Source organism: Agelaius tricolor, unplaced genomic scaffold, assembly GCF_023055355.1.
Source record: "Agelaius tricolor isolate 1412-34295 unplaced genomic scaffold, bAgeTri1.0.p SCAF_2, whole genome shotgun sequence".
Taxonomy (NCBI): Eukaryota; Metazoa; Chordata; class Aves; order Passeriformes; family Icteridae; genus Agelaius; species Agelaius tricolor.
This window is the reverse complement of record NW_027269262.1, coordinates 52,716,767-52,744,424: the sequence shown is the minus strand read 5'-3', so window position 1 is coordinate 52,744,424 and position 27,658 is coordinate 52,716,767. Positions and strand designations below refer to the sequence as shown.

The window sequence follows — 27,658 nt, the reverse complement described above, 5'->3', positions numbered from 1 at the left end:
ATTGAAAGAACTGTTCATACCCTAACTGAAAAGCATAAATTCTCCGATTTAAACACTGCTTAAGTTGAAAATCTGTTGTTATGTACATGATTAAGTTTTCTTTATCATAACAAAAATTAATTAGCAGAGAACCTTAGTAAGGATGGGGTTTTTCTTCCCTACCTACCATGCTATCCATCCTCATCCTTGTTCCTCCCCTCCCCCCAGTTTTAGCCTAATCATTTATCACAATAAGAAAATAAAAATAATTACTTGTAAAAACCTTTATAATATAAAATATAATATAATTTTTCCCTCAGTTATGGAAAACAGCATGAGAGTATTATTTAAGATTCTGTGAGCTAATGAATACATTGAACTGTTAATTACACTAGTATCTCTTGACTCTGTGTCTCACCACAAACACTGCCAAAAGCCTGCAATTCCTTTTGCATTTCTAAGACTTTTAAAAATAATATTAGAAATTCAAACTGAATAACTAACTGTGCCTTAAGGCAAACAACATACTAAAACGCAGAAGGAATAGTTAAGTCATAGGCTTCTTGGTCAGACATAGCAATGCACACCAGCGGAGGAAGCCGTAATTTGTTTTAAATATCTTTCTTCTTCCTCCCACTCCATCCACCAACACTCGTATCATATATGGGCAGTGACTAATAATGCTGAAATTAAAGCATGCCAAAGTACTGTCATGAAGAACATGACTGTTTCAATGTATTTTGTAAAGAGGGACAATTGCAGAAGAATGGCTTGCACTGACTGCAACCTCTATCACAGGGGATCAGATATGCTCTATTTATTCCTGCCATTCAACCATAGCCTTAAAAAGGGACAGACGGTAAATAACTGGGACAAATAATGTGATACCCATCAGGACAGTCAGAAAGAGAACAGAAGTAGTCACTGCACAGAACACATTTTCAGTGTTCATTCAAACCCTGGTTAATAGCTCAAGGAGAAGGATCAGATCATACCAAGCACATTGGAAATCAAACCTCCCAACAAACGGTAGCAGCCTGACAAATTGTAGTATTTGTGTCACCTACATGTATCAACTCACAACTTCTGAGATATTAAATAATCACACAGATGCCACAAACACATGTTTCATTGGAAAAGTCATGTCATTTATATGGGACAAGAAGAAATACAAATACCTTTTCTCACCATGGCATCTATCATCATCTGTGTGTTGACAACTACCTGAAAAAAATCAGTTCCCACACCGGGGAAAAACACTTTCCAGTGAACTGTAAGCAGGAAGACTCTATTGACTCTATTGCAGAGTCAAGACTTGCAGTTTTGCATAAGAGAGAAATCCTGAATGCTCAGCTTGCCTACAAAATCAGAAGAGGACTTCACTGTAACTGATGGAATTATTAGTTTAATTTGTATATACAGATGCTTGTGACTAGCTGAATCAGATTTTCTCAATTGTTTGAATTTTAGATACTGAAGAGAACACAGCAGAGGCACAAAGTGAAGAAAGTCAAATCAGAAAGTTGGCCCTTTTGCCACCCATAAACATTCCTGCAGAAAGCGGGAAGCCTTGCCTGCAGCTATCAGTTATCACACTGACAGAAAATAATTCTTCTAAACAAGAACCAAGTGTGTTTTGATACTGCATTGTGGTCCAAAAGCAGCGGGCAGATCAGCCTGGTGGGCTTGACACTGCTGATTGTGTGACTAAACAGTCTGAAACCAGCCAGAGCTTCTTCCACGTCTGGATTCTGCTGGCAGGGATCTGAAGGTCAGGTAGCTGACAAAAAGCAGGATCATTTTATCGTAATAGGCTGAGCCACTAGTCAGAAACTGAAGCAATTCTCCTTAGAACATTATTTTTAAAAACTAGGAAGGAGGAGGAAAAGGAACAGTACAGTTATTCCCAGTGCTCTTACTCATCAGCTAAAAGACGAGTCAGGCTGAACTACACAATGGACAATCTTTACTGCCCAAAGACAGCAGGGTGAATAAAAGAACAAAAAAACCAACCAAACAAACAAGTAAACAAAACCACCAAACAAAACCCCCCAAAAACTTTTTTTCTCCTAAGCAGAAAATATAAATTATTTTCTAGCCACCCATTACTAAATTAATGAATTGAAAGATGTAGTACCAAACACAGTACAAGAAATAACAGCATCCTGGAAAAAATCCAGCATTGTCTTCTACAGCTGCTTATGTGAGGTTAACAGGAGGACTGACTTCTATTGTGGGAAATGCCCCACTAAAATCTTTTGTGTTCATTTTTGATTAACAGCTTCAGTCATTGGGGAATTATCAGCAGCTTGGTAAAAGTTCAAAGCCCTTTGTGTGAAGAAAGATGGGTAAATGGTTTGGAGAGTAGGGGAGGATACAGAGGGGGCGAAGAAAGGAAGTGCACAGAGATGGATGAAGAGGTGAAAACAGCAAGGATGGAACACATGCATGAAAAAGAGGGATGTTTATAAGGGTAGGTGCACTATGACCTATTATAACACAAGTTCTCAAATAGGTATTCACAGAACTCTTGCTGATAGTGATCAAAAAAAAGGTAAAGAGTGGCTTCCAGGTACTAATATATTAAAAGAACTTGAAACAGGAATAATAATTCTCCTGGTAGGACTTTTGTCTTTGAGCAGTTGAAATTACAATAAGGAAATTATAAGATCTAAGTAGAAAAAGGTGCATTTTCTAAGATGTCACTCTCAGTATGCTCCACGCTATGAATTTGTCTTTACAATCCACTTGACACTACAGATAAGCAAGAAAAGAAACATCAAGCAAGAGAAGGAAAGATGCCCCATCAATAACAGAGGAATACATAAAAAAATACCATAACATGAAAAAATACCAAAACATAACATAAAAAAAAAAAACCAAAACATAAAATACCAAAACAAACCATAACATTAAAAAATACCAAAACATACTAAGTTTTAACATCAGTTTTGTCCATACTTGCTAGTCCACACTTTTTTTAGGTTCGGGGGTAATGCTACTGACCAACAGAACTCAAAAAGTTTAAAGCACACTCATAAAGTAATTTTCCCCAGCTCTATTTTGGTGAAAAGCATTTTGCTGCTCCTTTAGTGTGAACTATAGGGAACAACTGGGCAAGTGTTTCCTGCAAGAGAATTTCTACTACAGAATTTGCAAGTAGGTCTGAAACCATCTAGCTTTGCTAACCTGCCAGATTCATAAGATATTATCATCATCTCCTAAAACACTGAATGAAAGAAAAGAGCAAGAAAGAAGTTGAATAGTTTCTTTGTTCATGCCATTTCTTTAACCGGAACATTTGAGGCTTGTTCCAAGATGTCTGAAACTTTTATTGTTCTTTCCAAAATTTATTTACAATGTCATATTTCAAATGGGTATAAAGGCAGCTTTGGAAATTCCAGATAAACTGTACTCTTGACATTTTGAATTCAAAAGAAATTGTATTACAATTCAGTTAAAATTAACATACAGTTGGGCTATTCCTTTAAAAGGCACAAGCTCTAACAGCAGTGCCATCCTGCTATTGCTAGCTGATTTCATACATCGCTACAGAAAATGTAGGGTAAAGTGTTTAGCTCTGAACAATTGAATTATTATAATAACTTATTGAGCTGGTCTAACATACTAAAACAAAATGGAAACCTTTATATTTCTCTCTTTACTAACACAATCAGCCTGTCCAAGCAACCAGGAACTTTCACTTACAGGCTCTGCCAGGACAGATCCATAAACACCTCTGTGACTAGCAGGATGAACCTAGGGAGCACACAGAATCCTATCAGATTTCTAAGATCAGGATCAAAGATACCCCAGTGAGCATGGTGTCAAACTTGCTGTCCCAGTATGGGTTCCACTGTTAGCAGCAGGATTACTAACAATGATTTCAGTTTAAGCAATGGAGCATCCAGATTCCCAGAATGACTGCTTGATTCTGACAGTGCCATGTTCAATGCCAGTTCTGCTTAGCCAAGCAAGCCATACCTCTCCTTGCTTCCTATTCCAATACTCCATTGCCTCTCACTGTGCCCAGCCTTTCCCTACTCTCAAACTGATGCTCTCATCTTCTGAGATGTTGCAATAACCCTAACTTGTGTATCTCCCACCTGCCCAAATCCCTACCCAAATACCTTTCTTCCCTAATAATCCTTACCACAGTACAAGCCTACAGGACCTTCCTACACCTGCTAGCCCCTCAAACATGAGTGTATTCATAGAGATGCAGCTCATGCCATGGGTTCCCCCAAACCTGCACACAGGTACACAAGTGCTGCATAGGTACTCAGCACTGGCACCTTGCTGGCAGCACACTGCAGCTCTTAGGTGCTGAAAGGACAAATTGTGATGTACACCTCCTCTGGCCTGTGGACCACATTCTCTTGCCTACTTAGTTTACAGTAGAAGTTTCACCAGCACTGACCCAGCTGGAAAACTTGAGTTAAAACTTTTAAAAAAACAAATGATTATTTCAGAGAAGAGACAAGGAGCAAAAAACAATCTCTGCCATCCAAAAGTGTTACTGAAATCTGTACTCATTCAGTGATCACATAGGCCATTTTCCTGAAATGCCTCTAATTGTGGCAGGGATAAAAATCCTCCTTTTGCACCTACTTGGCACAAAAAAATGGATAGCTGAATGGATACCAGGCCCTGTCAGCTTCCTTTACATTACAGATAAGAAAGAACTCCTATCAGTATGAATACATTCATCACTACTAAAGGAACAAAAAAAACTCTTTAAAACTAAGAAACACCAAACCTTAAACATATTTGTTTCCATATATGCTGTTTTCTCTATTGGAAGATCATACAGATTTTTATTTTTCTGAGGCACTGAAAGGTTTGCTGTATAACTTATGTTTCAGCATAGTAGGATAAAAAATAATTACAAAGAGCAAAACTTTACAGAAAAATCAACAGAGAGAATGAATATATCTTTGTTTCAGAAGCTTTCATCACTTCATTTTCCTCAGGCAAGCATACTGTGTAAGGGTTACTTTCAATGTGAGAAATAAAATTCCTACTGGCTACTCTATGAATATACCAAATTTAACAGGAGGTGACAGTTGTGCTGATTTTCTTGCCATTGGTTTACTATCAGACCTTATCTTGTTAGACAGTGTCCTAAAGACACAGATCTAAGATTTCTAGAAGGCGAAAAAGAAAACAGGAGAAAACAGAAGAGAAAATAGAACACAAAATATTTTAAACTATGAATTCTACATAAATATTCTTACATATTAGTTTTGACAATTTTTTCATCCTTGTAAAATTGCTCATTAAAAGGAGAAGTTTAATGCTGCAACTGACATTGATTCCATTGATGCACCATGAATATATTTATGTTTATAGAATGTCTAATGGATAGCTGAACACAAAACCATAAAAATTATACTTCCATTTTAATTGCGTGGGATAGATGGCAAGAAACTAGCTCAGGAAATTTACAGCATATTTTGCTTTTTTGGTGAACAACCACGATAAGTCACACTGGTCCTCCTAACCTCAGAACAGAAGTCCATAAATTTCACAACTCATTTGTCTGGACTGTTCTCACTCACAGGCTGATAAACCCTTCAAAATAATAGGCAAATGGACATGCAGAACATAACTAAGAATTCTTCTTAATAATTGTATCCCAGAAAGAAAGACTACAATGCATGGAAAACACAGAATTAAATTTCTGAGAGATGTGCAGCAAGTGATAAAGCTGGAAAAAAATAGAAGTCCCTTGCAATCACAGACACAACAGAAATCCACTTTCAGTTCTTTAAGTTCTCTGAGTCGACCTGTTCAAGTACTGAGGGAAAATGGAAAACCAAAATTTCCACAAAATGAAAAATTTTGATCCAAAATCAATGGCTCGATTTTGGGGGGAGGGAGTAGTGTTGTTCATTGTAAACAAGAGAATATTGCTTCTTGTCCAAACAGATAATAGAAAAGAGCAGAGTTAAGAGTCCTTGCATGTTATGCACCTTTTTTTCCTTCTAAAGCCTGCACAATTACTTCACATCAGGTTTCATTAGTCTGAATCATGACATCATTATGTACAGAGTACAGTTCACTGGCACAATCCAGATCTACTGCTTAAATTGCTCTGAGAATAGATATGATAAGTCATGTTTTTGAACTGAAGAAATAGAGCCTTCTCAAAGAACGTATAAAGAGAGAATTCTTTTGTTAGCTGTCAGTGAGATTTTGCTGTCTCTGTTAAATATATAATGGTTAGTGTCATAATGAAGATCAGCCATCATGTTATGGCATTTATCTTCATGAGTGAAGAGAGGAAGGGCTACTGTGATTTATTCTGTCTCCTCTCATGAGATGATTAATGTCATAAGAGATTAGTCTTCAGTTCTGACTTGTACACAGAATATAACACAGGGCTGGAGTGGGATGCTTAGCAGTTTTAATTGCCACAAGTTTGGAAGCCTACTTTACTTACATATGGCATGGTTGACAATTAGTCATCTAAGATTTTCAAAAATAGGAGAATATTTAGCAGCTCAGTAACTCATATTCACTTTGCGTCACTTATTTGTTCCGTCCTTCTTAGCAGTGTTTCCACATGGTCCCTTCCCCTAACTCATCACCTAAGTCCACCCACACCTGTCCTCTTAAACACATCATTTATTGTAAAATTGAAGTCCATATTGCTGGTTTATATCAATTTTTGGTAGTATCTGTTTAAAGGTTTAAAAAATTCACTATTTAACACTGTTACCAAGAAACATTTGTCACAACACAGGCAGATTAGTGAGAGTATATAATGGCTCTGCATCTAGGTTTGTATAAGATGCATAAACAGTTTTTTTCAAAATTTGAGAAGTTATGTGCTCACCTCTTCCCAGGGACCTTGTAAAAGAATCTGACCATCCTAAACTGAAGGCAATAATTTTTTAAAAGCTTATCACTTTAGAGAAATGCACACAGAATGTTTTGTTTACACGCTGCTTGCTTCTTCTTATGGAAGAAAATACTTCAAATAGTACTGTAGTGAAAAAAAACCCAACCAAACCAAAAAACCGCCAACATGATAAGGGAAAAAAATTAAAAAGGGAAGAATTATTTTTCCCCCAAACCAGAACATGAACATTCTTCATTTTCTTAAATCTCCTTTTCTGAACACTGCTTAATCAAAAAATCCCTTGATAAAAAAGGGTTTTTTGTTAAAAACAGCAATTCCTTACCATTGGTGTACATCAAACAGAACACATTATTAAAAAGCTCTCATGATAAAGTGTTATCTTTATCTAGGCTTCTCAAATATTGACTTAAACATTTTTATCAGGCTGTTAATCACATCCACATTCAACGTGAACAGCAACTGAAACCAGTCTTGACAGTCAGGTAACAGGGCAACATTATGGCAGGGAAAAAGTATTGTGAACGCTAAGGACATTTCTTATTGATGGTAAGTGTGTAGGAGAGAAAAATCAATGGGTCCTCATCAGTACAACTGTCTACCAGCTGGATGCTGATTTTCCTTAGAGATTAAAACCAATAGGAGCAATCACTTGGCACAGGTGAACAAATTCAATAGGACCTCCAGTCTATAAAGGAGAAAAGTGAACAGTGAATTCAAGGCTGGAGTTCATGAAGAGACAAAATGCTGATTGTTAAACCAACAGTTTGCAATCAGATCTCGAAACAAAATACAGAACATGTCTTTCCCCACAGGGATACAACCTGAAACTGTTCAGAATAATCTGCAATTGTTGTGAAGGTTCCAAACTCCTGACTCTGCCTAAAGGAATTATTTCAAGCTGCAAGACTGGCTGACCCCTCCAAGTCAAGCAGGACTGGACTGACCACGTTACAGTGTGAAATGGCCATCACCCACACACATCATGCAACTACCATCATCTAACACCAGAATCACAGCAAAGTCATTGGTCAACAGAGAGGAATCACAGAGGATTTTACTAGGGAATATAAATGCAGAGATGTCTCATAAAGCTGGGCTTCCAGTTCAAGACAACCTTCTATTTTTGGAGGTCCCTTATATCATTGTACATTTTTTATCCCAAGACCCCTCACTATACACTGAACAGAAGAACTGTTACCTTACAGGATGGTAATTGTAACCCAAGAAAAGCAAAGAAACAGAGGGTAAAACATGGCTGTTATACAGTATATTCTGTCATGGGTTCTTTGCTTTTTCTATGAGAAACAACATAAGTACACATGAAGACCTGAGTATTCTCAAAGTCACATCTCCTCAGCAAATGTAAGATTAAAAATTGTCAGTTCTAGGAAATGCTACTGGCAATATATTCAATGTCTATGGGGTTTGGGCACATAATTTTGTATTTAATGTTTTAGAAGTTGACAATAATACATTTTACGTCTATGGAAGAATAATCCATTTTAGCTGTAGGGAAAACTTACAGTGCCTCAGTTTGGGTTTCTGGTGTAATTACAGACTTCATACTCTACCTTTGAAACAATCAGAATCACAGAATCACTAAGGTTGGAAAAGACCTCCAAGATCCTCAAGTACAACTTTTGACCAAACACCACTTCGTCAAGTAGACCACAGCACTGAGTGCCTTGTCCAGGAATTTTCTGAACACTTCAGGGATAGTGACTTCACCATTTTCCTGGGCAGTCCATTCCAATGCTTAAATATGTTTCAGTGAAAAATTTCTTCCCATTGTCCAACCTGAACCTCCCTGGTGCAGCACGAGGCCATTTCCTCTTGTCCTGCTGCTGGTTTCCTGGGAGACCATCCCCCACCTGGCTACACCCTCCTTTCAGGTGGCTGTAGAGAATAACGTTCCCCCTGAGCCTCCTTTTCTCCAGGATAAACAGCCCCAACTCCTCATCACACTTGTGCTCCAGACCCTTCCCCAGCTCCACCACCCTTCTGTAATCTGACTCCATCACCTCAATGTTCTTCCTGGATTCAGGGGCCCAGAACTGAACACAGGATTCAAGATGAGGCCTCACCAGTGCTGAGTACAGGGGGACAGTCACTGCCCTGATCCTGCTGGCCACACTATTTCTGTTACAGGCCAGGGTGCCTGTTGTGGTGTGTTTTATGCTTGTTCAGTTTTCCCCCCATTGTTCTCTCAGAAAGTCCTGCCCTGTTACCAGTTTGTGTCAATCCCCAAACCCCTCCCCAGTTGTCTTGGTTACCAAATGTATCTTTCTTGTTCCCCACCCCTGGCAGCCTGCCTGTCACTCGACACCCCTGCCTCTTTTTCTAGAGAGTTCGGGCCAGGGTGTCGAGTGATTGGGTTAGGGGCCAGGGTCCCTCCCGCAACTGTGTTTGATGGGTTCTCCGATCATGCCAATCCTTAATGTATCCCTCTCTGATTTGCTATCTTTCACCCCTCCCACCCTCTCTAAAACCGAGGCTTTTCCCCGCCTCGGGGCCCTCAGCTACTTCTACCTGAACCTGCATGTTTCCCTACCAATAAAACCACCCCCCGAAGAAACTGAGGGTCGCCTCTTCATTTCATCCTGCGACTTCGGAGCTCTCTACTGCGGCCACACGTCCGCAAGGCTTGACATCGCCTTAGGCACAAGGCCCTGACTCCGGGTTGGGGAAGTGCCTTACTGGCTGGAGGTTGGCTGGACACTTATCTAGCCTGGGCGTTTCACTTTTCACCGGCCACTGCTCCAGGTGCCATTGGTGTTTTTGGCCACCTGAGCCCACGATGGCTCAATGTTAGCCATGGTCAACCACCACCCCTTCTTTTTCCATTGGGTCACTTTCCAGCCACTCTTCTCCCGAGCCTGTAGCACTGCCTGGGGTTGTTGTGACCCAGGTGCAGGACCTGGCATTTGGCCTTGTTGAACCTCACACTCACACCATTGGCCTCAGCCCATTGATCCAGCCTGTCCAGATGCCCATGCTGAGCCTCCCTGCCCTCCAGCAGATCAACACTCCCACCCACCTTGGTGTCATCTGCAAACTCACTGAGGGAGCACTCAATCCCCTCATCCAAATAATTTAAAAAGATACTAAAATGGATGGCTCCAATATTGACCCCAAAACTGAGCACTGGGGGGAACACCACTGGTGACCAGCCACCATTTGGATATAACACCATTCAGCACTGCTCTCTGGGCTCAGCCATCCAGCCAGTTTTTAACCCAGTGAAGAGTGTACCCATCAAAGCCATGAGCAGACAGTTTCTGCACAAGAATGCTGTGGGAGCCAGTATCAAAGGCCTTACTGAAATCTAGGTAGACAACATCCACAGCCTTTCCCATATCCAGTAGACTGGTCATCTGGTCATAAAAAGGTGATCAGCTGGGTCAAGCGGGACATGACTTTCCTAAACCTGTTTTATCTGGGCCTGATCCCCTGGTTGTCCGGCATGGGCCACAAAATGGTGCCTTCCCAGACACTGAGGTCAGGCTGACAGGCCTGTAGTTCCCCAGATCCTCCTTCCAACCCTTCTTGCAGGTGGGCATCACACTGGCCAGTTCTCCAGTTCCCTGGGTGACCAGGACTAGTGACAAATGCTGGAGAGTAGCCTGGCTCTTCCACCAGCTCCCTCAGTACCCTGGTGTGGCTCCCATCTGGCCCCACAGACTGGTGAGTGTCAGCTGGCACAGCAGGACACTGCTGCTCCCTCCTGGATCCCAGCAGGGCACTGCTGCTCCCTCCTGGATCCCAGCAGGGCTCTGTGCTGCTCCCTCCTGGATCCCAGCAGGGCTCTGTGCTGCTCCCTCCTGGATCCCAGCAGGGCTCTGTTCTGCTCCCTCCTGGATCCCAGCAGGGCTCTGTGCTGCTCCCTCCTGGATCCCAGCAGGGCTCTGTGCTGCTCCCTCCAGGATCACAGCAGGGCTCTGTGCTGCTCCCTCCTGGATCCCAGCAGGGCTCTGTGCTGCTCCCTCCTGGATCCCAGCAGGGCTCTGGCTGCTCCCTGTCCCTCCCTACCAGCTCAGGCCGCCTGCCTGGAGGGTGTTGGGCCTTTCTGCTGAAGACTGAGCCAAAGAAGGCATCAAGTACCTCAGCGTTTTCCTCATCTTTGGTTACAATGTTCCCCTTTACACCCAATAAAGGATGAAGATTTTCCTTGGCCCTCTTTTTGTTGTTAATGTATTTATAAAAACACTTTGGATTGGTGAAAGCTCAGCTTGAACTCCGTGTTGTCACCACTGTGGAAGATAATACAGTTTTCCCTCTACAAGACCTGATGACATCCTTGTATTCTTCTTGAGTTGTCTGCCCCTATTTCCCAAGTTTCTCTCCAAGTCCAGTCAAAGCTCCCTGTTCAGCCAGGCCAGTCTTCTTCCCTGATGGTTCATCCTTCAGCACCTAGGGATAGGAATCTTATAGGCACAGGAGCAGGCTTTCTTAAAAGTATGTCCAGCCCTCCTGGACCCCTCTGTTTTTAAGGGCTGTTTCCCAAGACAATCTCTGAACCACTGTCCTGGACAGGCTGAAGTCTGCCCTCCAGAACTCCAAGATAGCTTTGGTGAACCCCTTCCTTACTTCACTGAGAACTCCATCATATTGTGGTCACTGTGCCCAAGATGGCCTCAGACCTAGAGTCTCCAGTGGGAGAATCCAGGAAAATCTCTCCAATGGGAGAATGTAGATCTTTTTTTATTGTTGTTGCTCTAGTAATAATATGGGCAAGATAATTTCAAACCGATTCTGAAAACTCTAAGAGGAGATCTTACTACCAAATGAATAAGAAAATATTTCAGATGACAAATTGGTTTTCTTTTTCATTTATTTCAAGGGCATTATTTATTATTTCAACAACACTCCTTTAGCCAAGATAGACCACAGTACAACTTGTTCTAAAAATAAACTGAATGTAACATCATGTAAACAGAGTGTTTTATTTCCAAGACAAAGGCTCTGCATTTTATAAAGGAGAAAAGACAGACTAATTTTTTGGTTTTTAATCTTGGTATTTTATTGAAATCCTCTTAAAGTCTGAGAAAAATTCAAATTTTAAAGATCAAAGTTTAGGGACTTTAGCTGATGATACAATTAAGTGAAATGGTAGAAAAATTAATAAATAAACAAATAATATGTGATTTTATCACTGAATTGAGAAACTGGGGCTTTCTCCTTATTCTTTTCATTGTCAGTCAGATTTTTTTACTTCTTTCACTATCCTTGCTATTCTACTTCTCATTGGTACAAGAACACCTCCATTTTCTCCATTGCTCCCCAATGCAGTACTCTAATTTACCTCCCCAGAATTACCTCAGTATCACCCAGGCACACACTCTTTTCACCACATGACATGCCAACAGACATAAACCCAGTTTCATTCTCTCCTACGAATCCCAGAAAATGTATGCAAGTGCTAAAAGTAATAAGCTCCATAACTATTATTATGTATGGATAAAGCATTTAAAACCTCTTTTTTTTTTTCAGAATATTAATTCTCAGAATTCCCAGATCCCCTCCCTCTTCCTTCACACATATATCTCTCTATAAAATTAAATTCAACATTTAACAACACTTGAACTCACACATGAAGCTTCTTGCCATAACAGCTCCAACAATGCAGATAACAGCAAACAGGTGCACTGTTTTTTTAATTTTCTTAAAGCTTTTATTCTCTTTGTAGCTCTTTCAGAACCTTTCTTTTCCCCAACCACCATGCATATATACCAGCCTCACTTATCCAAGTTGCCACTTTTGTAGATCTGGCTCAAAATGAAGACAGGAGCATTATTTCACTCTATTTAACATTACTTTAAATAGCTTGAAACATTTTCCTACAGCTCAGACACTAATAAAATGAACTAGCACAAGAAAATTACAGTATGAATCTGAGTCTGTCCTCATCAAGGACAGCTAAAATTGACTAACAATGACAGAGATATTATTTTCATGTTATTTTTTTATCTAATGGAAGTGTTACAGATTCTGAGAATTGTAGAACTATAGAATGGTTTGGGTTGGCAGGGATTTTAGAGATCATCTGGTTTCAATGTCCCTGCCTTGGGCATGGACACCTTTGACTAGATGACATTGGTCAAAGCCCCATCCAACCTGGCATTGAACACTTCTAGGGACTGGGCATTCACAACTTTTCCAGGCAACCTGTTCTTTTATGATTAGAAAGGTTTGATAATGTGTCAAACAGTCTATTTCCAAGCAAGTAGCTAACCCTGTGAATTGCTGGAGACAGAAATGTTCTATTACGCAAAATAACAATTATTTAATTAAATATTAATCTACAAAAAAACCCCAAACAAACAAACCAACAAAAAAAAAACCTAAACAAAAACCCAAAAAAACAAGTCCATGAAGAAAAAAATTATTTTTATTACTATTTTATTTATTTTTACCAAGGTATCTTAGATTGGTTTTTGGTTTGTTCATTTTATTAAACAGATTAAAAATCAGTCAGACAACGCTTTTCTGATCTAACTCTCAAATATTATGTATGGATATACATAATATTTTTGATCAACTGTTTTGACTCCATTACTCCAATTTTTTAATAGCTTTCATCTTTTTTTGATTTTTTCACTGTGTACTTCACAGGCCAACTGAAAGACTACCTCTCTGGAGTCCATGAGACACAATAGCTAAAATTGCTGCTCAGACACTGACTTTATTCTCAAAGCCTTATTATTGTTACTTTCTTACATCATATCCTGCATCCTTCAGTCAGTCACGCAACTGTTTGTTCACACTTCTCCCATACTCCCTTTCACAGGAAAACTCTGGCCCAACAGCCATGGGAGAGCTCTGAAGCCTCCTCCTCAAGCTCCAATGCTGCTGGGACGGGAGGCTAAATTAACAACCCACAGTGGTTGCAGTGAGCATCCAACATTTACTGCCACGGGCGGATCAGCAGCGCAGGTACTGAGAAGCTCCCACGGAGGCACTCAGTGAATGCAACAATCGTCACCGATACATGTATCAAAGGCATGCAGTAACTTGCACAGACAGACTGATAAAAATCTGCAAGTCTACCTCGTGAAGCCATAGCCCTCTACTTCTGAAGTGCTTCTACAAATCCAAGCCAGAGCATGTTTTAACATCACAACCATTTAGTGGGGCTCATTGTCATTGGAACTGTGTTATTACAAAGAGCAAGGATGATTCTTCCTCATAAGACAACTGCAGCTTTCAAGATGGCTCCAAGCAGTAATTCCATTTCTTTTCAGTGTTTGCTCCTTGGGAGCCATCCCATGCTCCAAAAAGCACAGATTTCAGTAACAGACTTTTTCTAAAGACCAAGGACATCAGTCCAAGACAGTCATAGGGTTGGTTATCCCTGACATTGCACTCAGATGGTAGCTCTCATTCCAAAAGCAATAGGGGAAGTTGGCAATGTTGATCCCTGAACATCCCTGAACATTGTTGATCCCTGAACATTCCTGATCTGGAGGAACAGGATTTTACCATGAAAAATCTGACTGCAAGATGAAACTGGGAGCAGCATCCATTTCTTGCTATTGATAATTGTCTACACAAAGGATGCTGAGGCTCATTATGGGCAGATCAAATGTCCCAGGCATGTAGCCTCATTTCTGTGATTCTCCCTGTCAGTTTCACAGGCCTGTGACCCAATACCTGAAAATCTACATACATACATATATATATATATATGATTAGAACTGCAAGTCAGGAATTCAAGGGACCACATCAAAACATTTAATCCTTATTCTTCCCTCCCACCAAATACTTCCTCCTGGGATATCTAGCAAAAATTACTTTAGCTGTTGCCCAGGAGGGCACCTTCAGGAAGGTACATACCTATGGAGCCATGGGTCATCCTGAAACCAGCAGCGAAAAGGCATTAACATCTCTTTAATAGTCCATTATTTGAAGATTTCTTCTACAGTGAATTCTGAGCTTTTTCCATACCTAGATGACAAGCCTCACTATATTATTCTCCATTTTAATTTTTAAAACAGAAGACATGTAGTTACAAAATGTCTCAAAAATCTTCGTTATGAATGAAACAAATTATGGAATAGATTAGAATGCATTAAGCACTACTGCTGTATGTAAAAACCTGCTGCAGCATTGCTGCATCAAACTCTCAAAAAAAAAATCAAGAGACTAAGCCCAAATAGCCTCAAAAACCAGAAAATATGAATGAGAACCATTAACTTGATGAAGAATTCTCAATCTGTACTAGAAAATTGATGCTTTCTGTCTAGTCACTGTCAGAAAAAACACAATGCATCAAAATTATAAATCATGCTCATTGGACAACTTTTCCTAATAATTTTATTTTCTTAGTTCTCCCATTTTTTAAAGCAGAATGTAAATTTTCACTAAAAGAGCAGATTCTGGCAAAGCCAGACAAGTCATAGTTCCTATCAGTAACAAAAGTTAGTAATTTTATTGATTTCACAAAACCAAAACTAACTTGGGTTGTATGACTTCTTTTCAAGTGTGAACAGACAAGGTGACCTTGAGGCCCTTTCCAACTCCACCTTCTATCAAAGTAATGCTTTAATTAAGATGCTTTTCTCAACTGTTCCAAAGAGGTTCTCATTGGTCCTACCAGTCTGGAATTTCTAAATTACAGAAATTCCAAATGAGATTAAAAGAAGCTAGTATGATCAGAGAATGTAATGGTTTTGAGATAGCTGCCAGAATCTTGGTCCAGAAGAACGACAGCAGGCTATGGAAAATAAGGGTCTATTTTTTCCTCTTACCCTTGCTAGGTAATATTGGCAGGCAGGCATAGTGACATGGAATGTCACATGCTTCACTGATACAGCAGTGCCAGCAGGTGATGGATAACTGGGAATTTTAAGGCATAAAAAGAATTAACATTTATCTAAAATTAGATATCAATAGACATTCAGTTTCAATTTATGCAACAGAAAAAGAAATAATCAAACCAGATGGTTATCACTTAATGAAAAATATTTAAGTACTTTGGCAACACAATGATAGTGGTAAAGCCTCATCTTATATAAAAAAAGAAGGTTCAAGTCACCAAAGTAGGAACAAAGCATGTGGGACATGAATTTGACTGTAATTTACTAGACTCTAGACAGGCATCTCACCAAATATGTGAACCACTACACAGTTATGCAGGTTTTCCAGGCTGCTAAGAGTCAGCTAATGGAATCAAACTTTGACCTTCAAATGCTTGATATATACTTCAGGTAAGACTCTTTTCCTTCCCTAGATGTTAAGTTACATGGGAAGTTAACTAGGATATAAAAAATTATAAACCCTGACTGATTCATTAAATTCCTAATTCTGTCTGTCTATAGGATCTAAGCAAAATCACAAAAAAGAAAGAAAATAGCCTTGAATTCTCCAAAGCAAATAACCTAGTAGCTTAGGATCTTGTCTCTCAAGGAACACTTCTGAAGTTGTAGAGGTGCAGGAAATGTTGTTATCTGTAAATCAGGCTATGTTCTATAGGATGCAACTGTCACCCACAGGATAATGATTTCTAGAGCTGACCCACTACAAGCAGTGAGGAGATTCTCATCACAAGCTTGTCTAGACCAATCTATGCATATAGGAGGACAAGTTTCAAAACATAGCATGTAATATGTGCCTTCTAAACAAATTACTTTCTGGTGATCAAAAAGCATTAACAATAATCTAGGGTGTGACCTGGAATATCTTCTACACAGAACTACAGCCCAAATAGCCTAATGAGTCTGATGACTCCAGAGCAACAGACTGAACTGTGGCTGCTGATCCTGGCAAATGCTGTCAGACAGAAACAAAACTTGATGCTACACTACAAAGCAAATCTTAGACACCTGAGCTACAAGAGGCCATGTCAGTCATAAGCTGCAATGCAAAAGCTGGATGCCATATGTTAAAAAACACAAGTAAAAGGTCCTCGAACATTGAGTAAAGTCACGTGCCAGGGTCCACAGATTTTGTCTTTCTGAACTCAAGAAGTTATAGAGAGCTGAACTCTTAAGTCAAAGAATGAAAATATCAGAACACTCAGATGCTCCTGTTCCAATGTCACAAACACCAGAGCTTGCTTGAACAAAAGTTAATGGAGCTCCTCTGGACCCCTTCAACACTAAGTGCCACCCCTCAACACAATCAGTGCACTGACATCAAAAAAGCTCCAGCATGTACTGCCAGATGGTTTATCTGTCTCCTCACTCATTTGATGTCTGTGCTAGAGCCATTCAGAAAGTTGTAGGTCAGCCTTTCAAACCAAGATTGGCAGCAAGTAATCAGTAGGCACCTCTCTACCATTTCACATTCCCATCAAGTACATCTCCTCCCAAGACAGTAACTCCAGCAACAGAAAACTATCTGGCAGGGCCTCTCAGAAAAAGAGCAGCCTCAGAGGGCCAGTATGTCAACAATTTGGGATTCTGTGGGGATGTTAATTGTCATTCAAAGTTGGTAAGTGATTAAATGAACCACTTATGACCAATCTGTTGTGCTTGAGCAGCACAAGGATTTGCTACCTAAACTCACAGGATGAGCAAATGCCTTGTACCAAGATGTACTGCTTATTGCTCTGCCTTTGAATTGGAAGCTGACCCAGAGTGAAGGCTAAGATACTTGGTTTCTTCAGTCTGCAAGTTCCTCAGAAGGAGGATTTCCTCAGTTTCATCTGGAACCCATGGACCAATAATGAAATTTCCACTAATCACATCTTTTCCCAGGTTTTGACAGCACAAAAGGAGGCCTCTATTTAGTTACTGCTATTTACAGGGAATACCAAGACCATCATCATCACACCCAACAAAACAGAAAACACAATGAAGCTTACAACATTAAAAAACCCAAAAAACCCCATAAAAAAAACCTACAAAAGAAAAGTTTTTACTCCTAAGTCAAGAGGTCAAGTTTAGCACATGATTCTCCCCATAACTGTAATTTGCTGATCACAGTATAAAGAGCAAAAGAAGCTCCAGCAGGAAGCATGGTAAGTTTAGTTTGGCTTTCCACCTTAAGAACAGCATGCTACCTGGTCCAGACTAAGATGCTCTAATGGCATGGTTTGGATACAGGGACTTGGTGAACTGGGCTAGCAAGTCCAAACTTAGCTGTGAAGGGTGGTAGGGTCTTGAGTGTGGTTAGTGGAAACTACTTCACTGTGGTTGCACATGCAACTGACCAAATCTACTCTTGGAAGAAGAAAAACTAGAACAGTTATTTCAACGGAAAATCCAGTATGAGAGGAAAATATTGGCTCTTCTATAGAGAAAGGTAAGCCAGAAGACACTGGAAATATTTACTGTAACAGGGAACATTAAATTATACCTTAAGGCACTGAGAACACCTTCACTCTATTGAGGAATGCTCATATTTAGGCTCCTGTTAGGGTCTTCTCCTATGATACCCTGCTTTGACAGAAATAATGTGACATTATTGAAAACAGGTCCCATTCCTGGGTAAGGTTCTTGCCTACCTAAAGTTCTGCAATGCCAAGAGTTAAAGGGCTGTCTCAAGATAAAACGTTAAAATCTCATTTCTCTCAATCTACCCAAGAAAAATGCAAAAGGTGAACTGAAATAGATGACATTGTTTGTAGATTTTATTAATTTTAAATCAAAAAATACTAAGCCCACACTTATTAATGGTATTTCACACAAACAAAATAAAATATTGACACCAAAACCACAAAAGGTAGGAAAAAAAATAAGTGCAGGTCCAACCTTGTCTAACAACTGCAAAAATTACTTTGAATAAAACAAACAGGAGGAAACCCTAGAGCAAACCAAACTAAAATATAGCTCTTCAAAGCAGCATTGATTGTGGATCAAAGGGAAAGGCCATCAAAACTTCCCAAGCCACAATGTTTCTGCATGTCTGAAAAAGAATTAACTCAGAACAAATATGGAAATAATAGCAGGTCTCTGTTAAGCCAACAACAAAGAAATCCTTAATACCGTAAAACAAAGTTATATCAAATTTTCCTTTTTAAAGACACATGAAGCTCCTTTAGCACAATGCTTTTAAATGTTATTTATAGTAAGAAAATCAAAGACTTAACATAAAAGTCAAAGGGATTATCATCAATGGTCTAGCTATGCAAAAGTTACTCTTCTAGTTTTCTGTTTCATTTGTGGTCTTCAAATACGACGATGCGATACAAAAATACTTCCATACCGCAACACGATCTGTTTCCACTACATTATCTCAGCATAGCAGATGAAGTAACAATCAGCTTTTGGACAGCCAGCCACATTGAACAGTAGCATGCAAGTGAGCAATTTCAATGGCTGGTTTTCATGTTTTTTTCCAGCATCAGTTTAATTAATTAGCATATTTTTCTTACAGTTTACAAGAGGAAACAAACAGCTCTTAGTTAAGAGCTGGATCCTGTCAGGAGACCACTGCAAGAAACACATGAATTAAGATATGAGTATTACTCACCCAATATGCACATGTCACCTGAACCACAAGGACTCTCCATAGAACTTGGAAAGCACATAAGTCCTCAGTAACACAAGAAAACATTTCTTTCAGAACAAAATTCAGAGAAGAAAAAGCAAAAATACTAGAGAAGTGATCCAGCACACAAATAACCAAACAAGGACTACTGTTCTCATTCTTGGGATTTTCTTCTGCTTTATTCTCAGCTTGTGGCAGAGACTTAATTCAACTACATTTCAAAATACCACTTACAGGAAAGGGCAATAATAAGGGCAAGCTATTAATAAAAAAGTGTTTTTAAAATGTTACCATAAACTATCACCCTTCATAGGCAGATGGTCTGTGCTTCTGAGCTCTGCAATCCCAAAATGACCAGTCTCCACTCACTCTGTTCAGGCCTTTGGTTCAAAGTCCTACAAATAACAATGGATCATGTCTGGAAGTCAAATGATAAAAGTTGAATCATTGCAGCCTACTTAAAATTGTCATCAGTTTTTATGTGGCAGAGTATCCTTGGGCATGTTTTGTTCTCAGTATTGTTCATTTCAATAGTTTTTATGCAGAATTTTATGACATTAAATTTTTAAGAGGCAGAATTCACTACTTCAGGACTTCCAGCAATAGCTTGAGAGTCCTTGTGAAGCTAAACAGAAGATTTTTTATCTGAATGGAATCACTACAAATTGCTTTAACTACTCAAGTGTTTAACCTTTCTATACAATTTTAATGAGTTCCATGTATGATCAGAAAACAACAATACGGCTACATCAAATGAGGATCAACTTAAAGACAAAGGAAAAACAGGATGTTTCTCCTCCTTCCTTGAAAGGTTTTCTTTTGTTCTCATTCTTTTAAGTGTTCTATCTTAGTCTATCAGACACAAAAAGCAGAAAACTGGCACGGAGATAATGCCCAGGTCATACATAAGCACTGCTGTAGTCTGCACTGCTGCAAAGTACAAAGTGAGTTGACATATCGGGTCTACATCAAAGACATGCCCTTTGGCAGGTTGTAAAGACAAGTTGCAATTTTGTCCATAAAAATGTGTGTTCTACAAAATGGGCTCTGTAACATGAACTGTTAGTGGTATGCCACCATTCCATTGATCCTGCACATGCGTTCATTTCTCAGGAATGTTTGTAAGCTGGGCTATGCCTTGCCCTAAGATAAGCAGACTTGCATGAAGAAAAAAAGCAGTGTGTCACAGACAGAAAGATTCTACTCTCTGCAGGAGACTTCTTCCATAAAATGCAAGTTCTGATAGAGGGCATGCCAGTGGCTCCTGCTTTATTGCCTGTATCACATACATGGTATTTACAGTAAGAGATTAATAGAATGGGAGACCTTTCCTGCTTATGTTTTAAAAATTAAGAGAACAGCTTGAAAAAACACTGCATTGCAGGAGGTTTCCAAAAACTCCTTAATCAAATACTGAAAATTAGTAAATACAACATTGACAGTCTGGAGCCTCAGTGCTTACACATTACAATGTGTTTTAAGACAGTCATGTAATACATTTTTCCGAAGTACTTCTGCTTTTTTTATTGTGAATATGGGAAACAGAGAGCTGTGAAACAACTCCAGGCTCAAGTCCAGTTCTTGTGTTCCTTTTTATCCATAGCTATTATACGGTACATTACGAGTTTCAATATAGATTGAATACAGAGACACGACCATATCAATTTCTGTCATAATTACTGTGAGAGAAGTAGTAACAGAGAATGAATGAGGCAGAAGTGTAGCCACAGAAGGAAGATGATTTTATGACTGTGAAACAGAACTACTACAGAGACGCTGTTGGTATCATAACTACCTCTCCCACAGATTTCCTGAACAGCTTTGAGTAAGGTACTTAATCTTTCCATGTCTCAACTCTGCATGGGTAAAGCAGAGGTCAAAATACTTAACCTCATAGGCATGTTGCAAGTATAGAAACATTTGCATTTGGGAAGCTACTGGGTGCTGCTAATAATAGCTGTGTATGTACAATTGAAACATAAAATGAGAATCTGCTTCAGCACTGTTTGAAAGGTGTACAAAAAATTAAGTACAGCACCTCACAACAAACAAAGAAAGCATAACTAAAATTCTGCAGCTTTACTGAGTGAACTTATAATAGTTGGGAAACTGGCATGAAAGTACATCATTGAAAGTGCACATTGTAATACATGGACATGAAAAACAGACTGATAAAGCAATGCCAGCAATGTTATCTGTATAATTTCATACTTTTTAGCACTTCACTTTGAAAGCCTAATATTGTTGCAATGTAAGAGCTTTTATAGAAAAATCTACAATGTATATATCCATACACTGCCCTATACATTAATTCACCCTCTTTTTCCTAAAAATAATTCAGCAGTACACAATTTTACAACATATTGATCTAGGTAAGTCATGAGTCGTTTTTTGTGAGTAGGTATCAATCACTTCATTGTTTACTTGTCTGTGAAAAGAAATTGATTTAATCAAGCCATGCAGTAATACATTATTGATGTATCCCAAGAAAACAAAGTCATAATGAACCATCAGGGTCCTGACATAAAGCACTGTAAGGAGCAGCAATTTCAGCTTCAGTCTTTCCTAGTGATTTGCAAACATATGTGACTGTATACAAGTAGCAAAGACTAATGCAAGACTGTAGTTGGTCTGAGCAGCAGCACATGTCATTCACATAACAGACTTGGGACAAGCTCTGCAGAACTTGGCAACCCCAGGAGGCTGGACAAACCACACTGTGGACCTTGTGTATCTCCACCACTTACATACAGCAGTGTATCATCTTACATGCTACTTGATTTTAGCAAATCATTACTCTTCTAGGGGGAAATGTGAAGCAATGAAAAAAAGACTCTTAGCCCTTCTTCACAGCAGTGGCTCAGCCTTTGTTCTCCAGAGGCTTTAAACTTTTCCATGTATTAGACCACATGGGAACAGCAATTTTACTCGATACACAATAAATTCCTTTATGCACATTTGTCAAACAAAATACGGCTTACAATGGTAACTGTAGCAGCAGCTTGAAAGAGTAAAGTTAGGATAGCAATTTGATGTATTTTATAGACTTTTGAATGTGTGTTCGTCAGCTTAGAGCACGGAGAAACAAGTACCAGAGCAACATCTGCTGCCAAAACTACTTTGGCAAAGGTGAGCATTTTACTGCAGTGAAACTTCTGTTACAATCACGAAAAATAAGCGAGTACAGTAGCGACACCATATCAGAGCATCTTCACTAATGCTGCATTATTACAAAATGTTGGGGGACGTATAATGAGCCACATCAGAATTTAGCACTGTCCAAGCCCACGAGAGTACCTCGATACAGCTTACAGAGACATCTATAGGTAGTGTCTGTCTAATACCTTATAATTATTTACGTAGGAGAGGCTGAACTTCCTATCTAGGAATTCATATAACGAGGTGAAAACATTTTTACAAGGAAAGTGCTTCACAAATACACTAAACAAATAATAGGAGTAAGATAGCATTACCGTCTACCAGAAACAGATGCAGGACTAGTAATGGCATGTTACTTAAACAATTCAATCTGTATCAGAGATGAATAAAAGATAAAGTTCGTGTGGATACAAAAAAGCAGCGTAGCCAGCAGCAGCCTATCTTTCCAGCTTTGTCATCTTTCTACGCACTCGGCTGGAGCTGAACCAGACTCAACTTTGCAGAAGACACGCATACGGACGTGTACAACCATACGTGCTGTACTGTGTGTAACTATTTGTTGTAAAATTCCTCGAATAGAGAGAACCCAGACGTACTCCGAAACGGGAAAACAACATAAACGATGTACTCTGTTACACTTAGCGAACAGTAATACAGAATCATGAGAACAGATACAGTAGGGTAAGGGAGACAGTTTCTTAATGAAGTGGGGAATGGACCGAGTCTCCGGAGGCACGGAGCCTTTTCAGAAGCGGGTTACATTGCCCTGGACATTGCCCAGCTCCGTGGTGGAAGTACAGAGGGTGAAGCGAAATCCCAGGTCAGAGATGTCTCTAACGCCCCTCACCCCTGTCCTGTCCCCACTAAAGGGATGGAAAGGCAAATCCCGGCTATTTCACTTTTCTCTAAATTAAAAGGAGGAATTTCCTCGGGATATCTGATGCACGAACTTTGCAGAGATATAGACACGGTCCCTGGGTATTTACACACACACACACACACACACACATATATGCAGAAAGAAGAAAAGAATAGAGGCATTTCCTCACGCACGCACCGCAGAAAGGACGTAAGTATTTCTCTCCTCCAGGCAGGCAGGGACGGGCGGCAGAGCCGCGGGCTGCCCGGACCGCCAGCCCGGCTGAGCCGGGCACCCGCACCCGCACCGCTCCCGCACGGGCACTCCCGCGTTCCTGCCCGCTCCCTCGCACGCACGCCCCGGCTCTCTCTGCTCGTTCCGGAGTCCCTCGCACACTCCGTGCCCCAGACTCGCTCACACGCTCTCTCTATGTCTCCCCCCCTCCCGTCCCGCCTCACAGTGGCCCCGACCGCCGGCAACAAAGCGGCGGGCGGGCAGCGCGCCGGGCTGGCGGCGGCGGGACGCGCTCGCCCCGCACACACACACACAGACACACAGACAGACACACAGACACAGACACACACACACATACACACACACGCACACACACACAATGCTGCCGCTGCCACCGCGGCACCTACCAGGCGGGCAGCCTCGGCCCAGGTGCGGTCCTTCTTCTTCCTCTTGTCTTTCATGTTTGCATCTCATTGAGGTGGTTCGGGGGGGGGAGCGGGGGGAGGGCGGACCGGGACTGGGGGGGGGGCCCGGAGGGGTTCCGCACGGACAATGATACGGTGACACCGAGCTCTGGAGCCCCCGGGGCGGGAGGGGCGGGGGCGGAGGAGGAGGAGAAGGAGGAGGAGGGTGGGGGCAGAGGCTCCCCGCGGCGGCGGCACAGCTGTGACAGCTTGAGGGATGCTCCGCCGCGCTCACAACAATGCGCTGTGACGTCACGCGGGGGAACCGCGCCCGCGCCCAACATCCCCACGGCGGCGGCGGCGGCGGCGGCGCCGGCGCCCCCCGCCCCAGAGCGCGCCCGCCCCCCAAGCCTCGCGAGAGCGCGGCCGCGGGCCGGGGGCGGCGGCGAGGGGAGCGGGATGGCGGGCCGGCCGGCGCCGCCGCACTACAACTCCCGTGGTGCTCCGCGGCGGCTCCCCGGGGACGCGGCGCTGGGGGCGCTGCCGGGGCGGGGGCGGCGGGCGGAGGTGGCGGCGAGGGCGGCCCCCTCGGCCCCTTCTCCTCCCTCTCCGCCCTGTGCCCGCTTCGCGCCGCGCCGCGTTCCGGGAAACCAGCCCAACATCCCGCCGGGCCCTCCCCCGGAGTGCGAGCCGATCGCTGGCCCCTACTTACGGCTGCGGTCGTCCCCCGCCCCGGCCGTGCCCGCCCGTGCCCTCCTGGCTCCGGCCGGAGCCGCTGCGGGAATGCCGAAGCGAAGGCAGCCCCGGGCGGGCCGGTGCCGGCGCGCAGGGACCCCGCGTTAGCGATTCAGCTCCTCTTCTTGTCGGAACAGGAAAGAACATCTTGTTCCAGTGTGTAAACAAAGGGAGTTGATGTGCTGCGCTCGTAAAACCGCCGAAGGAGGTTTTCTTTAATTGGATGACCCAGGATTAAGATACCCACGAAATGCGGAGCGAAGGGACTTGGCACACCTTCCTGAGTTGCAGGATATTGTTATGCGCGGCTTGTTTCCTCCCTTCGCCCAGATTATAGCCTGCATTAGGAATATTATCGAAATACATTAGGTATTTTTTGTTCGGATTGAAACGAGTTAGAAATTATTCAAGGTTTCCTGTATCCATCTACTCAGTGCCTGCTCTCCCTCCTTTGTCCTCTCAGCAGCACCCGTGTTCCGCCTTGCCTTATTCCTTTGGTAACATTAAAAATTATTTCTCCATAAATACACAGTTTTGGGGGGAAAAGAATTACGCCTAACCAACTACCACAGTGCTTAGCCTGTTTTACCAAGAAAACGACCAGGACAGCCCTGAGAACCTTGAACCTCTCAAGGAAACAGAAGAACCTGATAGCATCCCCCAAACACTCTAAAGGAGCACTCACATTGTCTGGTGGTTTGCATCTTCCTCCTCATATTTTAGTGGGAAATGATGCATGGAAGATAGCACCTTTCCAGATTTCATTATTCACTCCCACTTATGTAAAAATATTAAAAAATACGCGCAAAACAAAATTCTGTTAAAACAGCTGCTTCTAAATTTAGTTTTGATTCCTGTCTATACAACATTAAGCAGAGGATTTGAGTACGCCTCAGAAATGTTCTTGAGAAAAATGTTGTTGCAGCTGCAATGTTTCAGGTTTGACATTGTGCAAAAATTTTTACAATCAGCCAGTTGTCGACACAGGTACATATGCCTTTGTTATTTACTGAATGCTGCCTTTGTCACCTTAGTAACATGTAGAAAGAAAATGCTTGCTGTTACTATCACTTCTCTATGTTTTGTGGTTTTGACTTCAGTTCCACCTTTTTATGTCTCTGCCATACTTTAGTTGTTTTTTTTACCTTTGCATTTCCTCACCTTTAGTGACTTTGTACTCCAAATCACGCAGGTTTTTTTCACATCTCATCACCCATGCTAAAAGCCTAAGTTTGTAGTAATTGAGTACTTCATTACAGCTGCCTTTGAAATACCTTCATTGTTTTCAGTACTGAAAATACAACAAAATAGAAAAAACGTACGGACATTTATCAGTCATTGCCATCATAGCTGGCTGTTGGAAGACAGAAAGAAATATTCTGCATTAGTTCCCATCTCTTCATAGGTGGCTGCTTCACGTACATAACACGAACTTCTGTTACAAGACCTCTGGTGTTGGAATGGTGGTGTTGGACAGAGAAGGACACTGTAGGGAAAAAGAAGTTCAGTGAGCCCCTAAAGCTAATCTGACTTTGTGGATTTTTTGGTTGGTTTGCTTGGTTTCTAATATTGTCCTACAGTCAGGATTAGACTTCCTTTTGGTATTTCTGTGGACCCCTGGAGTAATCTTTTTAGTTCTATTACAATGGTTAAATTACAGTGTCATGCTGTCATTTAATTTATTTGCATCATTCTTACACAATCCAGGTGCTCCTAAGTCATAGAATGGTTTGGATTGGAAGGAACCTTAAAGATCATCTAACTCCAACCACTCTGCCTTGGGCAGGGACATCTCCTACTAGACCAGGTTCCTCAATGCCCCATCCAGCCTGGCTTTGAAAGTTCCTTCTGTTGTTCACATGAAAATGGTTGGGAATCCTGTAGTGACAATTAGGGGCACTGTCCTTGCTGAAGAAAGAAAACCTGTTATGCTGTTTGCTGTATTGGGGGACCCACTGGAGAGTACCCACCAGAGTAGAGAGCTGGGGGGTTCTCTCCATGTTTCATGATGGGATAAAAAAAAAGGAATCTGTACTCTTGAAATAGATTTTTTTTTTCTGCAATAGATGTTGTAACTGAGTCCAGTAAAGTTTGCCAGCATACACAGAAACCAAGTGCCTCAACAGAGCAATACACTTCTGCTTTAATGGAGTAAAGTCTTATGTAAGTCTAGAAGTACAGCAGAAAAAGGCCAAGTTCATCTTATGAAAGAGGACATTTGCTATTGATTATAGGTACTGTTTACTTCATGAGTTGGACCTGACCCCACCGGAGATCATAACTGCTGCTTCTCTAACTGAATTGGCAATAGGAGAATTGAGAAATGGTGAACTGTCTTCAAACTGGAACCATTGGAACTATGGCTAAAAGCTCAGCATATTTAACACGTATATGTGTGTGTGTGTAAATACTTACAGAGTATTGTAAACCAGATTGGATAACCTGCAAATACTGCAGAAAGATGTTGCATTAAAATACATAATGAATTTTTACCTGAGCAATATTTATGTGATGTTATGGTACCAGATGTTACTGGTTTGACCATGGGTGGAATCAGTGGTTTATTATGGATGTATTTGTGTTCAGTTACATTTTCTAGCATCCGTAGAATGGCCAAATGATACTAAGATAACATTGGAGGCTGATTTCTTAGCTTCAGTACCCAGAGAATGCATTTACCTGAACTGCTATAGAAGTTTTAGGTTTGACATTATCTAGTAAGCCATCTGAAGAACATTGTTCTTGTCTCCTGCATAGAAAAATTACTTTTGATGTCTACTGCCAATTTTTATTCTTGTGTACAGTAATACTCCTGTTGAGCTGAAATCTGTGACCTCCACTTCTTATGCAAGTGTTTATATATATATAAATATGCATTGCTTCAATACAGTGAAACACTGTTTCAATACAAATTCCAGTTTCAGCTCTTACAAAAGAACTAGTATCAGCTGTTACATGAAAATGCCATATGTGTGCAGAATGATTTAT

General features: G+C 41.1%; 1 protein-coding gene across 4 annotated transcripts in view; it reads right to left on the bottom strand.

Moving 5' to 3' along the window:
• Nucleotides 1-24,968, bottom strand: part of ASXL3 (ASXL transcriptional regulator 3) — a 128,117-nt gene extending 103,149 nt beyond the window's left edge. For 2 of the 4 annotated variants that reach the window (XM_071418863.1, XM_071418858.1), the window contains exon 1: nt 23,939-24,344. Coding sequence is in view for 2 of the 4 variants with exons in the window: in XM_071418858.1 (XP_071274959.1) it covers nt 23,939-23,992 (54 nt within the window). In the remaining 2 variants the exon portion in view is untranslated. Of the gene's footprint in view, nt 1-23,938; nt 24,345-24,647 lie in introns of those variants that run through there. The other 2 variants (XM_071418849.1, XM_071418872.1) reach the window with 2 other exon arrangements.
• Between the last annotated feature and the right edge of the window lie 2,690 nt (nt 24,969-27,658).